The following is a 24,587-nucleotide window of genomic DNA, read 5'->3' as shown; positions in this document are numbered from 1 at the left end:
TCCAGGACACCCTCTGCCAGGCCCCCAGGGGTGGGGTGGGTTGTGACTCAGGACGCCCTCTGCCAGGCCCCTGGGGGTTCTGTGACCCAGAACACCCTCTGCCAGGCCTCCGGGGGGTTCTGTGACCCAGGATGCCCTCTGCCAGGCCCTCAGGGGTTCTGTGATCCAGTCCACGCCATGTTTGGAAAAGTTTATCCCATAGCTAAGTCGGGGGAGGTTTCGCTGACATAGGGGAAGTCTACACACTTAAACACCCCAGGCTGGCCCATGCCCACTGACTCAGGCTAAGGGGCAGTTTAATCGCAGTGTAGACGCTCAGGCTGCAGCCCGAGCTCCTAGACCATCCCACCTCTCTGGGTCCTACAGCCCAGGCTCCAGCCCAAGCCCGAATGTCTATACTGCAATTAAACAGTCCCTTCGCCTGCATCAGTTGGCATGGGCCAGCTTGGGGTGTTTAATTGCAGTGTAGACATCTCCTAGTTCAGGGTTTCTCAGACTTTTGTACCGGTGACCCCTATTTTACAGCAAGCCTCTGTTGTGACCCCCTCCCTTATACATTAGAAACACTTTTTTATATATTTAACACCATTATAAATGCTGGAGGCCAAGCAGGGTTTGGGGTGGAGGCTGACAGCTCGCAACCCTCTGATGGATCCTGACCCCCAGTTTGAGAACTGCTGCCCTAGTTAAAGCAGTGAAACCCTCTAACATGGGTGCAGTTATCCAAGGATAAGAGGCTGTTCAGCTTATTTCACTGTGTGAGCACGGGATAACTGCGGCCATGCTGAACAAGAAGAGCGAATTACAACATCTTCCCTGATTACTACAAGGAGCAGTACAGTAAAGGCCCAGTGAAAGTATAGGTGCCCTAACACTATCTCAGTGTGAACTACTGAAGGTTATTGGATTTGTTTGGCAGCCAGGAGGGGTGGTGTGACATTATTAATATGAACTGGAACCATACAGTTCATTGTTGCAACCAAGGTCCTGTAATGGCACCAAATCTTGTAGAAAGGGGATCAAATAAAGTGTCTAAGACAAGGTTATGGTTGGCTGGTTATAATTATGCTATCTGTATGCAGGTATCATTTTTGTATTTAAAGTTATAAGTATCGGCTCTGTACTGTCTGTATTTCAAACTTGTGCTATGCTTCTGAGTGACACCCCAGACAAGTTGGTGTCAGCTCTGCCTAGCCTGCTTGATGGCCCATTAAGGACCATCAACTATTCAACTGACCCATTGAGAGAAGACAGATACACCTTGTGACTCAACAGGGTATGCAGGAACATGCCTATGGACAGAACTCTGGGGGGGGGGGCGGTTTCTTGCCATGTGTCCGAATGCTTGTCCTTGGAACAAAGAAAGAGAGGCCACATGACAGGAGACTATAAAAGACTGCTGCAGCTCCTTCATCTTGTCTTCAGTCCTGCTTTATACCTCTGGAGGGACTTTGCTACAAACGGATGCTTGACACAAAGGACTGAATGACCCATCCCAGCTGTGGATGTACTCCAGAGACTTGATTTGAACCTGTGACTTATTCCATCACTGCTACAAGCCTGAACCAAGAACTTTGCCATTACTGTATGTAATTGATTCCATTTAACCAATTCTAGCTCTCATCTATATTTTTTTCCTTTTATGAATAAACCTTTAGATTTTAGATTCTAAAGGACTGGCAACAACATGATTTGTGGGTAAGATCTGATCTGTATATTGACCTGGGTCTGGGGCTTGGTCCTTTGGGGTCCTTTGAGAGAACCTTTTTTCTTTTACTAGGGCATTGGTTTTCATAACCATTTGTCCTCATAAGGAGTGGCTCTGGTGGTGATACTGGGAAACTGGAGTGTCTGAGGGAATTGCATGTGTGATCTGTGGTTAGCCAGTGGGGTAAAACCAAAGTCCTCTCTGGCTGGCTGGTTTGGTTTGCTTTAGGGGTGGAAAAACCCCAGCCTTGGGCTGTAACTGCCCTGCTTTAAGCAATTTGTCCTGAATTGGCACTCTCAGTTGGGTCCCATTGGAACCAGCATCATTACAGATGGGAAGCCTAAAGAAAAGGTTCCTAAGGGTTGTGTTGGAAACTGCTTTGGGTGGAACTGGATTAGGAGTTGGAATACTGGATGCTACTAACATAGAGGTATTGGCAAACAAACTGAGTTATGTTACAGCTGAAATACAAGAATTTAGAAATCCCATCAGTACATCCTTATCAAAATGAGGAATGGGGCAACAATTATTTTCTAAAGTATGGCCAGTACGGCAACAGCAAGGTGAAAAGGGTTTATTACTTTTAGCAGGGGCTATGGGAACTGTGACAAATGAAGCTGGAGGGAAGGGTAGGTCTCTTTTATGGACACCAAGCCAGTCAGTAGCTATAAAATCCCTCTTAGTAGCTGTTCTCTAATTGCTCTACCTATAAAGGGTTAAAAAATCTCACTACTATGCATGGGTAAAAGGAAATGAGTGGGCACCTGGCCAAAAGAGCCAATCGGAAGGCCAGGACTTTTTAAAATTGAAACAAGACTCTCCTTTTGTCTGTCTGTTGTTGTTCTTGGAGAGAGGCAGACAGGGAGCAGTTATGCTGTGAGAAACTTGGGCTAGGTATGAAAAATCATCAGTATCATACCTAGAAACTATTCATCTAAAGCCCCAGATATGTAAGTAGATCCGGAAATGTCTAGGAAGACGTGATTAGGTTTTATGGCTTGTGGATTTCTCTGTGCTAACCCCAGGTGCTTTTGTTTTGCTTGTAACCCTTAAGCTGGACCTCAAGAAGCTATCTTGATGCTTAATCCTTGTAATTGGTTTTTTTTTAAACCTAGCAAAAAGCCTAAGTTACAGATGTATTTTCTTCCTTTTTGTTTTTAATAAAATTTACCTTTTTTAAGAACAGGACTGGATTTTTGTATCTCTAAGAGGTTTGTGCAAATGTTGTTTAATTAGCTGGTGGCAACAGCTGATTTCCTTTGTTTTCTTTCTCAGATCTTCCCCAAAAAGCAGGGGAGGGTGAAAGGGCTTGAAGGTACCCCACAGGAAGGAATTCCCAAGTGCGCCTTCCTGGGTTCTCAAAGGGGTTTTGCACTTGGGTGGTGGCAGCATCTACCAATCCAAGGTCAGAGAAAAGCTGTAACCTTGGGAGTTTAATACAAGCCTAGAGTGACCAGTATTAATTTTTCGAATCCTTACAGGCCCCCACCTTCTGCACTCGAAGTGCCAGAGTGGGGAATCAGCCTTGACAGGAACAATCCAAGAAAATATGTCATTAGCATTGGCCTGTACACATGCCCAAGAAATAAGTCAGCAATTGGTTGTCCAAATGATTTGGGAAGGCATGCAAGGAAATTTGCTTTTGGAAATAAAAAAGTTGTTGGAAAAATGTTACAGGATGGGAGAGACAATTAATGGCACGGTGCATATTGATAAACTTTACACTGAATAAAGAAGAAATGGTTCTACAAGCATATGTAGTAAAAGAACACCCCGGTCTAACTATTGATACATATCCAGAGGTACCTCTGGGAATCCAGCTAACAAAAAAATTTGGTTATGTATTCCGCTGATCATCGTTCCTGGGCATATAAAGAACATCAACAATGGAAAACCACTGGCATGTTTCAGTGTGTGGCCCATGAAACTTTGGGGTGTGCATGTGTGTGTGCGGATCAAAATTTACAAAAAAAGAGATAAATGTTTTTGTGCTCAGACCTAAGGAACCCAAAGATGTATGTTTGATATATTCACTGAACAAAAGTCAGCTATTATATATATGCAGGAAGGGGATGTGTTTGTGTTCGGAATCACTGTCCAATGGTGGCAGTATACTATAAGGAGTTGTATTTTATGATGTATTTAGTTAATACATGTTTTTGCAATATTACAAAAATTATAAATTGTGATTTTGAATACTATGTTCCCTTATGGACTGTAAACTACTTAAAGTTTAAACCACAGTTGTATCACAATGCAACGCCTGTAACCTTAGGCATGAATAAGACCACGATAAGGAAATCGTTGGCCCATCTTATGTTATATGCACATTTACAATATGTTGCACAGACAGGAAAGCAAATACATTGAAGAACCACATGATAATGCAAAAATCATTCTGGGCTGAAAACTATTGCAAATGCAGGAGATCACTCTTGGTGGAAAACATCATTAGGGTGGTAGCCTTCTGCAACTGGTATGCTAAATATAATGGTTCACCCCCTTGTGGTGATCACTGGAATCCAACTGGCTCTAATAGTGAGCATAGTAGCTTTGGCTTGCTGCATGCAGAGAACTGTTCAGAGAATACAGGAAGCTGGCGTACAAAGTCAAATAAGGACCTTGTTAATTATACCCAGGAGGCAAGTCCAAGCTCAGCAGGTCTGAGTATTGGACTCTGGTAACAGTAATGACGGCTTTGGTAAAAGCATCATTAAGAAGAGGATTGTAAGGTCAGACGCCTTTTTCTACAGTAAGCAGCATCAGTCACATTAGGAGAGCAGCAGCCATAAGCTAAGAAGCAGAGAGTCACATCCTCACATTCTATCTAAATTACATAAAAACAATGTAAAGGGCTGTTAAGGAGGCTCCTGTCCTATCAACCATCACCAGATGATGAAACAGATCTTAAGAAAACTTTCTTTGACGCATTCTGTCTGGCAAGGAATCATGTATCAACAGCCGTGATTGTGAAATCTCTATTTCTTTATTGTTTGCCTTTACAGTCCCCACTTCTCTATCGTTTATCTGTAGAGTCTCTGCTTGGTTCTTTGATTGTTTCTGTCCGTTGCAGAACTAATTTTGCAAGATATAAATCAACTAAGGTGGTGGGGTCTGACTGGGTAAAGAACTGTTTTGTAATGGGCAAGGAAGGGTGAAAAACACTTTTGTAGGACTTTAGTTTAAAATGATTGGTTAAGGTAGAGCTAAACAGGACTCAAATGTAACTATATAAACTGGGGTCCAAACAGAAGTTCCCTGGAACCTAACCCCAGGACACAGCCCAAGATCAGAGCTGCCAGACTCCAATCCTGCCAATCACACCGTGCCGAGGCTGGAGTCCCCAGATGACTTGATCCTGACTGGCCACCAGGAATCTGCCTTATTAGGAGTGGTGAGCACTGTATGCTTAGCATGTGCAGTCTGTTTTGGTGACTGTTAATAAATAGAAGTTAAGGCTATTACTGTGTTAAGGCTCTTTCACTGGCAAAAGGCCCCACAAATCCACAGAAGATGAGGCCCCGAGTCCTAGGAACTGGTTATCGTCAGGTGCCTTTCACCCGGAGCCATAGGAACTGGGTAAGGGTGGGGGTCCCTACATTAACCGAGTTATGCTTTGAGCCCACGGAAGGGTAATGGTGAAGGGCCCTAAAGAGTCTGTGCTCCCTCCTTGCCCTGCAGCCTGATGCCCTCACACACACTCATGACCCCAGGCTCTCATGCCCGAATTGCATCGGCCTGTCCTACCTGATGGAAGAGAGAGACGAGAAGCCGGCTTCCTCCATCAGAGCCTTCAGTTCCCACAGCTCCCCTTCCACCTTCGCCTTCTGCTCCAGGAGCTGCTGGTTCTTGGCTCTGACGTGGAGCAGCTCTGCCTGCAGGCTGCTGTCCCTCTCCAAGGGAGCCAGAGTGAGGAGATCAGGCTGTGCTGCCTTGGCCTCCGGGCTGTTCGCAGGGAGCCCTTGGCTGGTCTGGAGGGGGAAGTGTGGTGCCATAGGAGAGGTTATTGTGAAGGGCTAATGCAATGGTCACTGAGCTGCCTGGGGCAGGGCTGGATGGTGCCCATGGAGGCCTTTAAAGCACCAACCCTGCAAGCCACACTCAAAGGCCTTTGATTCCTGCTGGATTTCTTCACCAGACACCAGGCCCCAGTTCTCAGCTGGTCAAAGCAGCCAACCTGACTCCCAGCTGTTTAGCAATGAGCAAGTCTCAGGTCAGTTGCACAGCTCCAAGGCAATCTGCCCTGGGTCCTTCCAGGAGCTCCCCTGGCCATCCCACTCTGGACAAGCTCCAGCAGCACCTCAGCAGAGCAGTGCAGCTCTTGGACTCACCTGCTGGTTCACGGTGCGGGGTGGCGCCTCCCCCTCAATGCTATCAGTGCTGCCGTCCTTGGCATCGTCCCGTCCAGGCTGACCTAGCAGAGACACCAGGCCATGAAGCATTCAGAGTGAGAACAACCCAGGCTCTTCCAGCCTCATCAGAGATCCCACTAGCCCAGCCACTCCGCAGGCACCCAGTGTGGGGAATGCTGCTAAGGCCCCACAGTGGCTAGAAACAGAGAACTGAGCCAGGCCAGCTGCTCCTGTTCTGTGACATGGCCCCACTCCCTCCCTGCGCCAGGCACCCCCATACGGCTCTGGAGGCCACTGGGGAAGCCCTCTGAGCAGGGGCTGCACACGCTGCAGGGAAGTCTACCTGCACTCCCCAGCAATCTGTGCCCCATGGTGCCCTCTGAAACTGCCAGTCACTGGCAAGCTAGGCCCAATTCCTGGCTTCCCAGAGACTCAGGGCCATGGGCCTTTCTGCAGAAGATGCCCTGTGCACATTCCTGCCCTTTCCCAGCAAGCAAAAGCTGCAAGCACCCCCCCGCCCCACCCACACACAATGCCATATACGAGGCCCATTCCTACCCAGCTCCCTGCAGTTCCCCCCATGCCTGGATGGCCTCTCCTTGCTGCAGGAAGCCTGAGAGGGAAAACATGCAGCTCCCAAGCTGGGTTCCCTGTAAGCTGTGTGGCCACGACACCACACAGCAGCCTATTTTGCATCATGCAGGCACTCGGGGAACCTGGCTGGGGGAGGGGCGCCCTTCCCCTGGCCCCAACCTAGCCCAACCCCCAACCTGCCATGGCCGGGGCAGCTCTCCAACCCCAATTACGCCACAGCCTGGACCTGCCGCAGCCGGTAGCCTCCTACCCTAGCCTGAACGCAGCTGGGGCAGCATGGCCCAGATCCATCCATGACTGGGGCAGTGTGTTGCAGCCCGGACCCCACTGCAGCTGGGACAGCGCAGTGCGAACCTAGGTGACCATGCTCAGATCCAGCCGCAATGGCCCAGAGCAGACCTGTCGCAGGGCACCCCTCCCTGAACCTAGCCCCGGCCGGACCTGCGGGGATTGGGGGAGGGGTGCCTATTCTGCAGCCCCAGTCCCAAAGCTGCTGCAGCGGGGAGAGGTGCCTCCCCTCCCCCTCCTCTCCCCAGCCCAGGTGCTGTTGAGGGGAGACAGGGCTAGGGAGAGTCCTCTCTCCCTGCAGTAGCCCCAGAGCACCCTCCTGCACCTCAAACTCCTCATCCCCGGCCCCACTCCAGAGCCCTTACCCCCAACTGGAGACCTCACACCCCTGCACCCAACCCTCTGCCCCAGCCCTGAGCCCCTCCCACACTCCGAATCCCTCAGCCTCACCCCCACCACATGAATTCTGTTATGGAGTCGCACATCACCTCCATATTGGTGCACATAACAAAATTTGTTCTACACATGGGTGGGAAAAATTAGAGGGAACTCTGCTCCCAAGGCCCTGGGAAGGGTGCTAGACAGGCAAGGACTCCAGTGTAGCATGTGCTGCAGACCCAGGGACACTGCATGGCTTCGTCACTGTGCAACGACAAGCAGAATAAAACTGCAGATTCCACCAATCGGCCAAGAGGGGTCTGGTCCAAAAGGGAGAAGGGAAGTGATGAATAGGGGACCCAATGGGAACCCAACCAAACGACCTTTGCAATAACCCTCTGGGTCAGGACTGGAACTGTCAGGTGCTACTGCAGAACTGATGGATTATAGTCGTGTTACAAGCTCTCGCTCCTTGATGCCCTCACCCCTAACAGCTCACCGCACAGCCAAGGGCTTCTCTCAGCCTCTGGGTACTCTTCTGCCCAACAGCACCAAGCCTCACAACCACCAAGGCTCCAGCAGACTCTGCTCTGCCTGTCAATTGTGGTTCCTGACACCAGCTGCCTAGAGCTTGGCAAGACCCATCAGGACAGGAAGGGAAAAGCCAGGAACTGACAGGTCACCGGCTGATTCCAGGGCTGCAAGGAGCCCAGCAACAGGCCATTGTTGGGAGTGAACGTCTTAGGGAGGTTTGGAGTCAGCCACAGGAAACAGCAGCACTGGGCCTGATCCTCAATCGTGCAGATCAGCACGACTCCACTGCCTTTGACAGATCAACACCGACTCCCATGTGCCATGGACCTAGCTCTGCCTCCTCCAATATCAGCAGCAAAGTGGGAAGTTACAGGGCAGAGTGAACCTCACAGGAAGCCATTCTCAAACACCGGTCATGGCTGGCTAGCAACCCCAGCAGATACCCAACCACCTGAGCATCAGCATTGCACACTGTCCATTGTCCCCAGGCTGGATCGCCCATGTTTAGTGTCAACAGCGCTGAGGGCAGAGTGCTGGAGGGGAAGGCTGTCCTTGCCATGTGGTGGCAGGTCTCTCCTCCCTTCACAGGCTGGCAGAGCGAAGTGCTGGCAGCAGAGCATGGTATGGTTGCTCTGCTTTAGTCCTGTTGGCTCGGCCAGAGCCAGGCTGCCTCTGGCAGGATCCTCAGTCTCCCCCAGTCCCTGACTGTTTCTCAAGTTACAAGGTGGGGAGCCTCAGTTTCTTATACCAGACTCTCACTCAGCAGGGCTCACTCCCGGCTGCTCCCGGTGTCCTTGCTTTTGGAGAGGGGGGTGCAGCTGCTCCAAAGTTGGCTGGAGACGGTTGTGCCCCTCACTCACCTGCCCTTCTTAGCCCCTCCTGCCCACCCAGCAGAGTCCCCGGCTTCTCAGGGGGTCACACACAAGAGCTGGTTCAAGGGCCGAACACACAGGGTAGTCCCCAGGCTCTGATCCCCTTGGCTCTCGGCATGGTTGCAGGGAGGTGGCCCCAGATTCTCCTATGGATTGTGAGGCGAGGGCAACAGCCGCTTCCAGCTCCAGAACCGTGAGGTCAGACATGGGGCAGTGCTCAGCCCCGCACCAGAGAGGGTGCTGGGGGAAAACCCCTGGTCTGTCAAATAGTGGGGGACCAGGGCTTTATCTGAACCCAGTTGGGGGATATGTTAATGGGAAAGGAGACCCTGTGGCCTGGGCGAAGGTTGACTGCTCTGCCCTCTGCGCGTGAAGCACTGCAGCTATGGGGAGTGGCCTGTTGGGCAGCAGGGCAGAGATACCCCCGTTGCTAGACCAGGATGGAACACAGTTACCTCTGCTGACCACGACATGCCAAGTGCTCTCCAGCCCTTCCCACTTCCACAGGACCAGAGCTGGCCAGTGGGCTGCCAAGTCTGGGATCCACCCTCTGCCATTAAAGCAATACCAGGGATTCAGGGGAAGGCAACGCCTCTCACACAGTACCTGGCTAATTGTCAGTGCCACACATGGTGAGAACTGCTGCCTGGCCTCGGCAGAAAAACTGATGCCCTGAAGCATGAGATTTGATTACATTTATTTTAGCTCCTTGTCCATAAACTCAGATTCTAGACTCTGACCTACAGGCAGTGAATCCAGAAACTGTGTGAACAGAGCTTTTCTTTGCTCTGAATTTAACGCCACTTAAGCAGGAAAACTCCCTGGTTCTTGCAGTGTGAGGCAGAATGAGCAGAGGGACCAGTCGAGCTTCTAAACTTCCCTTCACGAGGTTCAGTATCTCAACTGAGTCTCCTCCAAGCCTCCCTTTTCTCTCCATCGAACCTTCTTTGCAGCCCATCTTGGGACGGGCACCATTTCAGTTAATTTCTTCTTACAAGTCTATCAAAGATAAGCCCAGTTCTGTCCCTCTTTCAAGGTACTCGTGCATCCTAGCTAACTATACACTGGCCAGGTGCTATCTGGAGCCACCTCCAACAGCTTCTCCATCACTGTCCTCAGAGGATCCCACCAATTCAGAGATCATCAATAGAGCTGAAAAATCCAGTCTATTGTTGCTAACATGCCTTGCCAGGCACTTCCCTTCTGCCTTCTACTGTCATTAGCAAACTCCCCAAACTTAACCGCTCTGCTGCCTTCTCCAATCAGTCTATTTCAACGACTTGCACTCCTTTGCTCTTACTAGAGTTAAATTTTCCACCCATCTCCCTGTTTTCACATGCCCAGAACTTTCTGCAGCAGCCATTCTCCATGCTGACGGAAAAATCCTGCCTCCGCTGAACTCAAAACTTACTTCAACAGTGTCATGATTGCATTGCACCATTGGTCTCAGCACTGGGCTATCCTCTCCCTCATTTTTTAATGTGGGTAGAGCCCCTTTAGGGAGTTTTTCCATGTATGAGTGTAAGTAAAATACACTTTTTGGACTTCAAGGCAAACATAAGAACAGCCGTAGCAGCTCAGACCACAGGTCCATCTAGCCCAGTAACCTGTCTTCCAGTGCTGCCCAGTGCCAGATGCTACAGAGGGAGTGAACAGAACAGGGCAATTTATCAAGTGATCCATGCCCAGTCATCCAGTCCCAGTTTCTGGTAGGCAGGTTTAGGGATTATTTAGGGGAAATTGGGATGGCTCTTGTTTGAAGCAGGGCTTCAGCAGCCAGTGCTGAGCACTGTCCAATTGAGGATGGACTTGCCATGTATTCTGGATAGGCCAAATATTTCACAGACAGCCTAATTTAGAAATGGTAGAGAGGCTTTATTACAAAATACTCAATGCTATTTTTATCCTTCCATGCTAAGGTGCTTGACTCAGGCCTGCTGCCCTCTGCACTAACCAGCCTATATACTTCTTGTTTGGAGGGGCCCATACACAGCAGGACAGACACCCAGGAAGGGGCATGTGGGTGCCAGTGAGTTTAAGCTGTCTCCCCCCACCTTTGACTTATGCAGTCTCTCTCAGCTGGCTGTGGGCTGCTGTACAGATCAAATTTGCCTGAGCTCAGAGCATTCTGACCACCACACCCCCTCTAGCTCCTTGCATACCCCTAGGCTGGAGGATGAAAGGGGACAGCAAAGGTCCATACGCTGGCCCTGGGGGCTCCCCACCACCACCTTCAGATCCCCATGTCCCACTGGAGTGGCACACAGAAGCTGTAGCAGCCAGGGCCCTGAACCTTGTCCCAGGATTCCTGCTGCTGTCTAAGAGGAGATGGTCCCTCATGGCTCCATTCTGTTCCATCACAGTCATATAGGCAGCACCTATTCTCACTGGTGCTTTCCAGCCATTTCAGATTCAAACCTGTCTGTCTGCCCACTCGAGTCCCCCTCTCTTTTCTGGCATTACACTTTCCCCATGGCTCACTCCCATGAAATAGGTGGGTCTCTGGTTAGTTTGCCCAAGATGCATTAGAGCTGCATTCTCCAGATCAAGTCTTTGTTTAAAATGGTCTGTGTGCCATTCTAACAGCTCTAAGAGCAGCTGATTTGCACATGGCCTGCCAGTAGAGAACCACTGCAAATTTCAGGGTCATTTCCTGCTAGTCCAGCTCATTCATAAAACCAGCCTTAACACTGATCCCTGCAGCACCCTACTAGGAACCACGTCCCAGCCCCAGCTGCTGCTGTTTCTACCTTTTGGTTCTCTCGGTGTTAGGGTCCAACTCATGCCAGCTACTCATTTTGACGTGGTTGTTACCAGCAGGACTATGCTGCAGTTTCTCTGAGCAGTGAGAACTCTCTCTCTCCCTCTCATACCCATACAAGTACAGCCTGCTGCAGTCTACCTGGGATATTGGACATCTCAAAACAAAGCGTTATACCGGCATTCTGAGGATTCATTGCTTGAAATTCCCCCTGCTGCTTATTGCTCTTGGTTCCAATATCCCTTCCATCTTTACATATCTTTTTCCTCTTAATATTTGGTCCAACATTTTGCTAAGGAAAGAAGTTGAACTTACCAGCTGGTAATTGGCAGGGCTGCTCTCCTTTCCTGACTTGAAGATTGGACCCATACTAGTTTTTCCCCATGCTTGTTCAAAGAGTTAGCCGTGATTCAGTAAACTTGTTAATTTGCCTATTAGTCTAGGATGCAGGTGACTTGGACTCGCTGGCATATTCTGCAGTGATCACTAATTATCAGAAGGGTTTCCTTTACCACCTAACGGGCCAAACCACTTTACATAGTGAGATTTTAAAAAGCAGTTTCCTAGCCCCAACATTTTCCTACCCCTTCTCAATACTTACTCTAATTTATTTGCCCCACTAGTGTACTAGCAAAGACCTCTTTTGGCTAGCCTGGCATTGCTCTGCCCCTCTGCAAGCCGTGAACAAGCCCCACCCAGAGTCTCTTTGAACTTCACATCCTGGAGCAGCCCCTTGCAAAGCTGTGGAGGCATGTCATGTTCCTTGCACTCTCCTGCGCGGGGTAGAGCATCGTTTGCACTCGGTGTGAGCTCTGCCAGGTTCCCCTTCAGCACAGGTAAGTTACGACTCCTGCCATTGTGCTGGGCTTGCTGGATGCTGCAGTTTCCCCATGTTTGCTCCCCTACCTGGCCGCACTCAGGGAGCCTGATCCTCCCCAGGGCCCTCCTCCAGCCAAATCTGTGAGAAAGAGCCTCTCACCGTTCCCCTCCCACTGCTCCATCAGGTGGCAGGACTCCCTCTGTGGGATGAGCCAGCTGGGCATGTCTCCCACCTTGGCAGATCCCAGATGACCCACTGGGAGCCCTGTTCCCAGTTCCCAATCCCTAGGTGAATGGCTGTGAGGCAGCTGCATTATCAAGGTCTCCCCAATAATTTGCTCTGGGACCCCCCCAGCAGGTGGGGAGCATACAAGGCCCTTGGTGTACTCTCCCTGGCTCCTGGGCCTTAGGAAAAGGTGAACGCTCTCCCCACCTCAACACATTTCAGGATCAAGCCTCACTGTGAATATTCATATCTTCACACATCATTCCCTTCTGCCCCTCAGCCAATACCAGCCAGCCCTGATGATTTACTGCATCGAAGCTTCCCCTGGCTGCTCCAGAAACTCCTCTTTAGAGGCTTCAGTCTTTGGCAAGGCCGCACTGGGATGATTTTCACCATCATTGTCTGAAGAGTCATGCCAGTAAATCCATCTAATTGCGATGCTTCCCCCATTTCTACAGCCCTTGGGAACATGGGATCCTGCACCCAGGCAGCCTGCTGGTTTCCTACTACTAGGACAGCTGTTTCTGGAGAAGAGCAAAGGGGCAGTATCCTGCTGCTTGGGTTAGCGAAGTGCTAATTTGGCCACACTCTTAGAGCAACCTCAAGGCTCTCCTAAGCTGCTCCCCACTGTCCACAGCCTCCTGGGACCACTCAGTAGCCAGGAGTAGCTGGAGGAGAGGGATAGCTCAGTGGTTTGAACATTGGCCTGCTAAACCCAGAGTTGTGAGCTCAATCCTTGAGGAGGCCATTTAGGGATCTGGGGCAAAAATCTGTCTGGGGATTGGTCCCGCTTTGAGCAGGGGGTTGGATTAGATGACCTCCTGAGGTCCCTTCCAACCCTGAGATTCTATGAATGCACTGCTTTGGTCACACCCCCTTTAGCATGTCACACGGGAGGGGGGCTGCAAGAAGGCACCTGGCTGAGCTGCTACATGGGTTCTCTGCACATTGGGTTTTCCTCCTGCCCAGAAGGGAATGCCTAGGTAGACAACTAAACCAGCTTTATGAGCACACAGCACCGAGTCAGGCCCCTCACTTTTACTGGCTTTCCTGTGTTTCCACAAACTCCTGCACCTCTGCTACAATGTCTTAGCTAGCCTCCCTGCAAAGCTCACCACCTGTCTAGCAGGGACCAATATGGGGAACTAAAAAGCCAGCAGACAGGGTATCAAATTGCTTTGCAAAACTTTGCCCCGCTGAGACTACACTTGTAGCACCTGACAGAAGAGGACTTAGAGCGATAGCAGCAAAAGGCCTGTTCTGCTCCTATCAGTGTCAAAGGCAGCAGGAGCAGTCCCCGTTTTGTGATTTCCCTCATCTCTTAACATATTCGGACCCTTGGAGCAGTTTCAGCTGGTGCACAGCAACGCAGCTCCCCTGAGAGCAATAGGGCTGCATGGGGCACACCAGCCAAGCTGGCCCCTTGTTGCTACCGCACGTGGGAAGCCTGCAGTGCACTAGTTGTGTCCTTCTGAAATAAATAGGCAGCAGGTTTAAAACAAACAAAAGGAAGTATTTTTTCCCACACAGCACACAGTCAACCTGTGGACCTTTGCCAGAAGATGCTGTGAAGGCCAAGACTATAACAGGGTTCAAAAAAGAACTAGATAAGTTAATGGAGGGTAGGTCTATCAATAGCTATTAGCCAGGATGGGCAGGGATGGTGTCTCTAGCCTCTGTTTGCCAGAAGCTGGGAATGGGCACAGGGGATGGATCACTTGATGATTACCTGTTCTATTCATTCCCTCTGGGGCACCTGGCATTGGCCACTGGTGGAAGACAGAATACTGGGATAGATGGACCTTTGGTCTGATGCAATATGGCTGTTCTTATGTTCTGGCCCCTGGGATTTTTAAAGCAATAGACCCCAGCCCTTGGTCATCTCCCACATGGAGTGATCTTTCCATAGCATGTAAGGCTCCTTTTTATACAGCACAGCTTGTCCTCTCCAGCAGCCTAACCTAGCTCTCTCACACAGCTAGGAGACAGGGTCACCTGACGGCATGAGATACTCACAACACTGACCTCCTCTTACCAAGCCAAGTATTTCAGCTGGCTCAGTTGAAGTTTTCAGCTTCCAGCACTAGCATAAAGGCACTTCCTACCGAATATTGCCACCGCCTTAGTCTGAGCCCCATTGAGTTGCAACCCTGCTTTTGGGGGAGCGGACGGCTGGGAACACCAATGCTTGTCTCAGAACATCCTTCAGATTCACACTCTCTGACACACATGCTGAGAACCACACAAACTCCAGGGAGTGCTGCTTGGTTGGGACTCTGCTCTTATTTAGCTCATCCATGAATGATGAGGGGAGAGCAAACAGAGCTGTGATAGACTCCCTCAGATGACAGCAACTAGCGGGGATGTGGCCTACCCTCCAGAGGAAAACAGAAATCACTCAAAAGCTCCCTTCCAAGGTTAGAAACATGGTCAGGCAATAACACAAGGAGAGTCAGCTCTGAAAAATGAAAAACAAAAAGACAGCTGGAAAGGAGAAAAGTATCCAATAAGAAAGAACACAAGGCTGAGACAGGATGAGTGTGCAATGGGATGGGAAAGGAAAACCCAATGGGATTGGGAGCTGCATGTGCAGAGCAGGGAAGTATGGGACCCTGGTGTGTGTGAAACTAGCCTATTGAATTTGACAGGAAGTGGTGAGTCATTAACAGGCAATCATCAGACAGAGCTACTGAGAAGTGGAGCAAGGAGAAAAGGAATGCAGTTGAGCAGTGTGCTGGGGATGTCACTGCAGCTGGGACTGCCTAATGCCCAGCATAACTGGGCCTGAGCCTGCCATAAAAGATTCTTTGTAGCAGAAGAGCCGAATATGCACCGCTTCTCTTTAGGTGACAAAAAAGAGGGAACTTGGCAGGACTCTACCAACACCTGTAAGGTGCAAACACCCTGCAGAGAGGGGAATTATCCAGGCTAGGGGAAGGGAAGGAGCAACAGTTTTTAAAAAAGGAAAACTGAAACAGTCAGAAAAACAGGCCTGCCAGGGCAATCTGTCCTTAGACTGTGGAACAGACTTACTGGGACAGCAGCTGTTAGGATTTACAGTGGCCTGGCCAAAGCACTGATGCTACATCACAGGGAAGAACTCCAGAGAGAACGTGGAAGTGGATGGGCTAAAAATAACCTACCAGGTAACTGTTAGATCACATTATTTGGACCCTTCTGGCCTTGGAATCTATGAATTTCTCCATATCTGGGCCTAATTCCCTCTGCCTTGCACCAGTGTAGCAAGTGTAAACGCTGCTATTCTGAGTGGGAAGCATAGTACCCCCACTTTGGCTGCCACAAGAGACTCTAAGAGCAGTCTGTACTGCTAGGGGTGGCTACAGGTAACACACACAGACTCCCTTAACAAGGAGAGACCTCTCTCTGACTGTGGGTCAGCTAGTCAATGGACTGGCCATTCATTTGCAGCTACAAAGGATTGTTTAGACTCCACTGTCTATCTTTGCAATGGCTTTTGGGATAACCTGGGAACCAGGCCTAGCACAAGCATTGCCCCTCGGCACAGCTACAGGCCTGCATACTCTGCTCCCTGCTACCCTCAGGAGGCCACTGTTGGTGGCCGGCAATTCAATTTTTGATCCAAAAAATGGGGAAGGATCAGAAGATTGGAGAAAAGCAAACGCTCCACCATGTGCCCCCAAGGAAAGAAAAGGGATCTGGCCATTCTCCTTCTGCACCCTGACAGTAAAATAATGGAGCATGGGGGAAACCATTACACATCCCACTGCTATCAGAATCATGAACAAGCAGGAACCAAGATTTTGCCACACACAGCTGAGTGCTTTTTTCACTTGGCTCAGTGGCTGAAGGGGATGCAGCAGATGAGCTATATTTGGACTTTATAAAGCATGCAATGCTCTCACATCACCATACTCTTAGAAAGGAAGTCAGCTTTGCTATAAATACTAGTATGTGGACAGAAAGTACTCAGAAGGGGCAGCCAGAAAGGCTAATGACACAGGTTATGCTAACCCACATAATAGCAGTGCAGGACGGAGAGTGCAATGGGGTGCTGCAGGGACTAGTCTTAGCTACAGCCTCTCTTTATTGATGCTGGGAATGGGAGCAACAGGAATGAAATTCAGATGAAACTAAAATGGGGGCGGGTCAAGAGGGAGACGTACTCCAGGCAGAAAATACAAGGTTCAGAGGATTGATGACCTAGTGGCCATGGGATTAGCCCAGGACTGAGAAAACCCTAGTCCAGTCCCTTGCTCTGCAACAGACTTCCTGCACGACCTTGGGCAAGTCACTTAATCTCTGTCAATTCCCCAGCTGCAGAATAGGGCTAACAGCACTGCCCGACGTGCCAGGGAGTTATGAGGACAACTGCTAAAAGCGTTTGTAAAAAATCCTTTACATAGAACTTGAAAAGAACTAAGCTAACATGTCAGGGAAACGGTCCAAACCCCAGCTCCAGCGCGTGCTGGGAGGCCACGATGCTGAAAGGAGCAAATCATACACAAAGCTGCAGCATGACAAAACCGGAAAAAGAAAATGCAGTGACGGCTCAGGGCTGCATATGTAAAAGCATCATCACATCACCTGTCCATTAGGCCATGCCAATACGACTTCATTCTGTTCTGGGCACTTCACCAGATATTGATGAAGTGGCGAGAGAGTCAGTTCAGAGAGGGGTGACAGAGTTAGCAGGGTAATGGACTAATGAGGAAAGATTAAAAGAGCTAAATCTGCCTGGGATGGCCCAGGGGCAACACAACATTAATATCCGCAGGGTGTAAGCAGCACAGAGAGAGCGTGCGTGATATACAGATATAACTAGGAGTGGTGGGATGAAATTAAGAAAGGGGAAATCTAGATTAAATATTAAGAGAAACTTCCTTGCAATGAAATCTATTAGGCTGCGAAAGCAGCCCCCACAGTAGTAGTGGAATGGCTATCAATCAGCACATTCAAACAGTAGCAAAGACGCATTGGAAAAGTCCGAAATCGGCCAGGGGGAGATGGCCTGGTCACATCTAGCCAGGGCTTTTCCATCCCTGCCTAGTACTCAAGGGTGGAAAGCACACAGGCGGGAAGAGGGTTAAAACACATGAATGGTTTGGTCTCCTCCTGACAGAAGCGTGAGAGCTGCTCCATCCCTTCTACATGGCAGTGTGCAGGGAACGAGGACACCAAAGGGAACTGCAGCTCCTCAGCCCAGGTTGCTCTGCCATCCCAGCTTGAGGCCTCATTTTATTGCTCGCTGTTGAGAAGATGGTCCACATAAGCACATGTAAGAGACAGAGTGGGTGGCTAAGCGATGTACTGGATCTAGTCCCACCCATGTACACAGAGAACGTAAGAAGTGGTAGACTTCCCCTCTGCTACTCAAAGGACGGCCGCTGAAAAGCTGGTGTGGGAAATCCCTGCTAGATTGGCTCGCCTGGTTTACAGCAGTAGGAATACCATTATGAATGAGAAACGGAGGCCCTGGAATAGCCATTGCACTCATGAATGGAAATGCCCACTTGCAAAACAGCATAGAGCCACATATGCCCAGAGGGGTCCTGCAGTCTGACCTCAAGTGTTCAAAGCAGTGCAAGGAATGAGGGTCTACTGGTAACGGAGTGGAGGGGCATGCACAAGCTGAGAACATGAAGCAGACTCATCATGGCCCATGCCACCCTAAGAGGAACACGCCCTGCCAGGTCAGACTGGGCTTTGTCACCCCCCAACCACTCTTAGCCTCAGCCTTTTGTCCTGAGAGGCTGGAAACTCTTTCCTTTTGCTGCACAGAGGAGCTTGCTGATGATTACAACCCATCAGGACAAAGCTTAGCCCAGGAGGAATGAGTCACGTTCCAAGGCTGGCAGAAAGACTGCCTCAACCACAGAAACGGAAGAGATTCCAATCAAGGCTTCCACAGGAACTGGAGCTAGCTGTAACCTAAAATGGGTCGTTTCTTTGTTAGGCCAAGAATTCAACAACAGTGATACAGCAACTACCAAAAGAGGCCCTCCTCTCTGGCTGCCTCTCTCTTTGTCAAATGGCCTAGCTCTGTCTGCAAGTGAGAACTTGCTTCTCCCCAGACACTTTGCTCTCTCTTTACTGTGTCATGTGGTTGCGGAGGCAGCCGTTATCCTAGAAGCAGCCCTTAACTGACTGGGAAAGATTTGGAGGAAAATAAAAATACACACCCATGCACTTGTGAGATGGCACAGAACATTTAAAATCGCTTTCACAGGGAGGGAATCTTTATTTGGCCCATTGGGAGAAGAACGAAGTGAGGAGTAGGAGAAAGATGGAGGTGGATCAACTAAAATGGAATGACTCAAATGTGCAAATACATTTCATAACCTCCTCTGAAGGCCAGAGACAGGTACATATATGAGACACACATGGGTTGCACGGATCGCCATTTCCAGGGCAGCTCTAAATGCACCACTCCTATCATATCATTAGTAACAAGTCAACCCTCCCAGAGTCAGTTAGCCAGGCTTGCTCAGTTAGTGACCAGTTTCCATCCAGAGCAGGTGGCAGGGTGAAGGCCAGAGCTCAGAAGGCATGCTGGGGTAGGACTCTCACACTCTGCTGTTCCCCACCTCCAAAGGCGCCCAGGGTCTCCAGCCTGCGCAAATGCTCCATGCTTCTGCCAAGAGACTCTTCCAGTCGTCCACGGAGCGCCTGGGCCCCCTCCAGCTCCGCCTGCAGAGTCTGGCCTCTCTCAGGGCTAGTTAGACACATCATACAGAAAGGGAAGAGGGTTAGACAGGCTTCACGGAATGTCCACACTAGTAAGGACACAGAACGGTGCCAGCTCACGTCTAACCACCACTTAGGCCATGTCTACATCTAAAATTTTGCAGCGCTGGTTGTTACAGCTGTATTAGTACAGCTGTATAGGGCCAGCGCTGCAGAGTGGCCACACTTACAGCAACCAGCGCTGCAAGTGGTGTTAGATGTGGCCACACTGCAGCGCTGTTGGGCGGCTTCAAGGGGGGTTCCGGGACGAGAGAGCAAACCGGGAAAGGAAACCAGCTTCCCCGCGGTTTGCTCTCTCGGTCCCGGAGCCACCCAGCAAACCGCAGGGAAGGAGACCTGCTTGCTCGGGGTTCCGGGACCGAGAGAGCAAACCGGGAACGCCGCGGTTTGCTCTCTCGGTCCCGGAGCCAGCCAGCAAACCGCAGGGAAGGAGACCTGCTTGCTCGGGGTTCCGGGACCGAGAGAGCAAACCGGGAACGCCGCAGTTTGCTCTCTCGGTCCCGGAGCCAGCCAGCAAACCGCAGGGAAGGAGACCTGCTTGCTCGGGGTTCCGGGACCGAGAGAGCAAACCGCGGCGAAGCTGGTTTCCTTTCCCGGTTTGCTCTCTCGTTCCCGGAACCCCGAGCAAGCAGGTCTCCTTCCCTGCGGTTTGCTGGGTGGCTCCGGGAACGCGAGAGCAAACCGCGGCGAAGCTGGTCTCCTTTCCCGGTTTGCTCTCTCGGTCCCGGAACCCCGAGCAAGCAGGTCTCCTTCCCTGCGGTTTGCTGGGTGGCTCCGGGACCGAGAGAGCAAACCGGGAAAGGAAACCAGCTTGATTACCAGAGGCTTCCTCCTTCCACGGAGGTCAAGAAAAGCGCTGGTAACTGTCTACATTGGATTACCAGCGCTGGATCACCAGCGCTGGATCCTCTACACCCGAGACAAAACGGGAGTATGGCCAGCGCTGCAAACAGGGAGTTGCAGCGCTGGTGGTGCCCTGCAGATGTGTACACCTTCAAAGTTGCAGCGCTGTAACTCCCTCACCAGCGCTGCAACTTTCTGATGTAGACAAGCCCTTACTCAGAGCACTGCTCATCAGTGCTCCAAAAAGGTAGATCCAGCATTGGCCCCTTCCACTTCTAACTTTGACCAGAACCAGCTGCAGGCACCGGGCCCCAGCACCCGCCTCCCACATGGGTCAGGCACAGACTCGTACACCCACAGAGCAGTTCCCCCAGACTCACCCCCAATCCCCTGGGAAGTCAAGGCAGGGACAGTGGCTTCCTGGCTGTCACTAGTTATCACCACTGAACCAAGCACCAAGAGAAACTCCATGTGCGTGTGGCTCCTTCAGCCCCGCAGACTGCTCAGCTCCCCGTCACTACCAGGGTTCGCGTGGCAGAGGGTAGCAACATCAGTCATGCTGTCGTGGAGGGGAACTATCTGGACAAACCACTAGAAGCCCCAAGCAATTTTCAGATCAGTGATGTAACAAAGGGACATGCAGCCTCTCTGAGATGTCAGGAGGCAAGGGACGGGAAGCCAAAGGGGCAGGGAGAAATCAAGGGGAGAGGAGAGAGAATCTGAAAAGGAGCATTAGAGCTCTGGGGTGTGATTAACTCCTGCTATCTCCTCTGCCATGGGAAGGATGCTGCCTTTAATCAGCCATGCCCCAGCAGCAGCCCACTGAACAGTTCCCTGCTCACACAGGTTCACGGACATGCTAGTGCTTCAACTTTTCCCTTTGAACAAGTCCCCCAGAGGGAGTGCAGCTCCTCCACCTCACAGGACCACATGGCAGTGACAGCACGAGGGTCCCCTACCTGTCTGGGTGAGCATGGAACTTCACTAGACTGCTGTACAGCTGCCTTTCTGCTTGCAGAGCTTCATTCAGGCGACTCTTCTCCGCCACCAGCCCTTCCAGCATCAGCAACAGCTGGGGAGAGCGGAGGCAAAAAGCAACAGGCAGAGGTAGGAGCTGAGCAAGGCCTTCACCCCCACCTAGATACACATGAGAGGCAGAGTCCAGCCAAGAGACTGGATTGGTCATGTCAGGGACATGGACAAGAGGGGCTGACCTCCGCTTGTGAGGGGGATCCAAACCACCTCTCTGTGCCATAAAGAGGCCTGAGCCCCTCTTACACCTGCATGTACACTGGCACACTCCCTCCCAGGCAATAGCATTACAGTGCAGAACTCACAATAGAGAATTAACTAAGTGCAGGACCTGGAAATGGGCCTGAGCCTGCAGACCATGAGATATCCCTTCTGCAGGAGATTTCATCAGAGCATGCACTACCTGTTGCTGTCTGTTCCCTGTAACCTCCTGTCCTCGTGACTCTGCTGTGGCTACTTTCTCCCGAAGCACCAGGACTTCTTGGGTCAGTCGTTCCACAGCTGGGATTTCTTCGGGGTCAACCAGCTGCATCTGCAGGTCCTGAAAGCCAAGGAGAGCAGAGTTGGCTGGAGATCAGCAACAGGAGACACCCCTTGAACTTCATACAAATCAATGCGAGCTGGAATTACAAAGGTCCCTAGAGACATCGCAGATTAGGGTCACTAACAAGGGGAAGTCTTATTCCTTCCAAAGGAGAGCCAGAGAATTCAGAAGAAAACCACACTCAAGCGTGTGCAGCACCAACATCCCAGAGCAAGCCTTACTGTTGCTCTGTGCTAACAGGAGCCTGGCTCAAGACTCCAGACAGGATGCAAGGCACCCTGCACGCTCCAGAACTCCTAAACAAGGTCCAGGATGCACTGCAAGGGCAGTCCAGGAATAACGAGATCCCCAAATGAGCATCTGAGCAGAATGATGGGAGACTCCTACATAATGAGATGTCAGATGGAGCCCTGGGCTCCCAGCTCTTCATGTTTTACAAGAACCATGGAGTGAGGCCCAGGATGCCAAGCCCGAGATGTTACAAGATCCATGCATGAGCCCTCAAACACAGTTCAGGAGTCTCCTCATGCATCCACCTTGTTGCTAATCTCCAGGGAAACCTGGCTTCCTGGTTCTGACATTTTACAGTACGCTGGGAAGACAGCTAGAGGCCGCAAGGTGGGGGGAACTGGAGGTTCTTCACTAGCATCCCTGGACAGAGATGATCAGACAGTATGTCAGGAGAGCTGTAGAGATCCCACCTTAATAAGGTCCTCCTTGCTCTGGATGTTCCTGGTCAGGGACTCAATATCTGAGGCCTGCACCTGCAGCTCCTCCTCCTGTGCCGTCACCACAGACTGAAGAGAAGAGAGCTCCAACTACAGAGCAGACACCACGGGATCAGTGAAAGCTCCGCAACCCAGACACATGCCATAAACCCTCCATGCCACTGCCTCAATCATTCCACCCCCATACCCCTAAGCTGTGGTGCTGGCCAGAGTCACGAGTGGCCTCCTTCACTCAGTGGAACACTACTACATACTGTACGATGCCTATCTGAAGTGAAAGACAACATTTCTGAGAAAGGGGGAGGAGGGCCAAACTGGGCCTAGGAAGGAAACTTTCCTTCATTCTCATCAAGTCAGCACTGCAACCCCATAACCAGACCCTTTGTTCACCCCTCCGTCAAGAGAGGTGCCTGTGGAGTTGATGGTCCCCATTGCCATGGAGTTGAAGGACCCACATCAATCTGTCAGCTTCATGACTATGACACCACGTGGGGACAATCCCTAGTCCAGTGGTCCTCAACCTATTTATCATTGTGCACTGTGCTGGGCTGCAGGTTGAGTTCCACATCATACCTCCCCCTTAAATCTCCCCTCACAGATCTCTATGCCCAGCGCCTCCTGCCCAGAGACCCCTTCACAGAGTGGGGCCAGGAGTGGAGCCCTGGGCAGGATGGCAGTGACCCCGGACTCCACTGTGCAGGATCGGGGAGCTGTCCGACTCTGGACTCAGCCGTGCAGGGCCGGGTTGTAGAGCGGCAGCCCGGACCCCAACCCTGTGGGGCTGGTCGGCAGCTTCAACACCAACCCCAGCTCTCCCGGGGCCAGCCAACAGCCCCGGGCCCCACCAGGCTGGCTGGACCATCCAGACCCCACAGTGCTGGGTAGCCAGGCAGCCAGGAACCTGAACCCCATGTGGCCCAACGGCCTGAGAATTGCTGCCCTAGTCAGTAGTGAGCACAAAGGTCGCTATACCGGAAACCGGAGCGTCCCTGGGATAAAGTATAAGCCAGCTACTCACAAATGTAATGATCTAGATGGTTTCCAGTTAGGAAATAAGCTACCCCTGGGGTGGAACACAGCAGCAATTTAAACAGTGCACTGCTCGTGACACGATGTGAAAAAAACTATTCCTCTTGCATTTTTTGTTGGATACAAAGAGGCTGAATGTAATCGCCAGAGCTGAAAATCTGACCAGGACACCAGGGCTAGCACTTCCATTCCCATGCAGGGTCCTTACCAGAAACCAAATAATAATTAACACTCAGTGCTTCCAAGCGCCATCGTGCTGGGCACTATACAAACACCGAGCAAGAGACAGCCCATTCCCCACAGGGTGGGAGTATGAACATAGCATGGCTGATTGAAGGCAGACCAGGCAGGATTTGGTCTCAAGTGAAACAAGCCTCAGACTGCAGACGCTCAGGGTCTCTCCACAAAAACTCACCCTGCTTTCTCTTTCCTTTCTTGCCATTAGCTCCAGTTCCTCTCTGGCATTAATAAGCTCCTTCTCCAGCTCAGCAGCCGTCTCCAACAGGCCTGGAGAGGAAACCACAGCCCAAAGAGTTACACTAACGCAGGGTTTGAATCATCTACCACACACACCCTGGTTTTTTAACTGCAAGCATCAGAAACAGAATCTTTTCCAAATTAGAGCTCAAATCCTCAAGAAGTTGATGGCATTTGCACCCCTACCGTGGAGATGAATTTTCAAGGCCTTTTCTAATGCTCCTGATCCCATAGTGATCCTCAACTACCAGCTGCCCCAGCTAGAGTCCATTCCCATTCCCAATGCCCTCCCCTCCAGAGTCCAGTGGCCCCAGCCCTGAGAAGGAGTTCCAAGTATCCCCACCTGCCCTCCCACATTAACCGCACTCCTCCCAATCCAGGAGGGCAGGACACTCTGATTAGCCCAGTCACAGTGATCAGCAAACACCAGCTCCCCCTCCCACATCAATTTCCTCCACTCAGCATTGGAGTTCAAAATCTGTCAGTGATTTCCAAGCACCAGTCTCCCAACCCAAATCCAAGCCACAGTCATTGAGTGCCCCAAGTTTTATCCCCAGCCTCACAACCTTGGGGAAGGATGGCTCCAGTCAATACTCCTGGTTAAAGTTCTTTGGGGTCTTTGCAGGCTGTTTGTCACATGAGACAGTTCTCCCCATGGCAAAAGCCTTGGGTCACC

The 24,587-nt window shown here is 51.0% G+C and overlaps 1 protein-coding gene across 15 annotated transcripts in view; it reads right to left on the bottom strand.

Moving 5' to 3' along the window:
* LOC115656568 (myomegalin-like) overlaps positions 1 to 24,587 on the bottom strand; it is a 156,122-nt gene that overhangs the window by 33,183 nt on the left and 98,352 nt on the right. For all 15 annotated transcript variants that reach the window (XM_030573426.1, XM_030573432.1, XM_030573434.1 and 12 more), the window contains 7 exons: positions 23,850 to 23,941; positions 22,379 to 22,495; positions 21,537 to 21,674; positions 21,061 to 21,173; positions 19,099 to 19,226; positions 6,040 to 6,122; positions 5,456 to 5,679 (listed from right to left, as the gene is read on the bottom strand). In XM_030573426.1, the coding sequence (XP_030429286.1) occupies positions 5,456 to 5,679; positions 6,040 to 6,122; positions 19,099 to 19,226; positions 21,061 to 21,173; positions 21,537 to 21,674; positions 22,379 to 22,495; positions 23,850 to 23,941 (895 nt within the window). The remainder of the gene's footprint in view (positions 1 to 5,455; positions 5,680 to 6,039; positions 6,123 to 19,098; positions 19,227 to 21,060; positions 21,174 to 21,536; positions 21,675 to 22,378; positions 22,496 to 23,849; positions 23,942 to 24,587) is intronic.

This window comes from Gopherus evgoodei, chromosome 8, assembly GCF_007399415.2.
Source record: "Gopherus evgoodei ecotype Sinaloan lineage chromosome 8, rGopEvg1_v1.p, whole genome shotgun sequence".
Taxonomy (NCBI): domain Eukaryota; kingdom Metazoa; phylum Chordata; order Testudines; family Testudinidae; genus Gopherus; species Gopherus evgoodei.
This window is presented reverse-complemented; position numbering and strand designations above follow the sequence as displayed.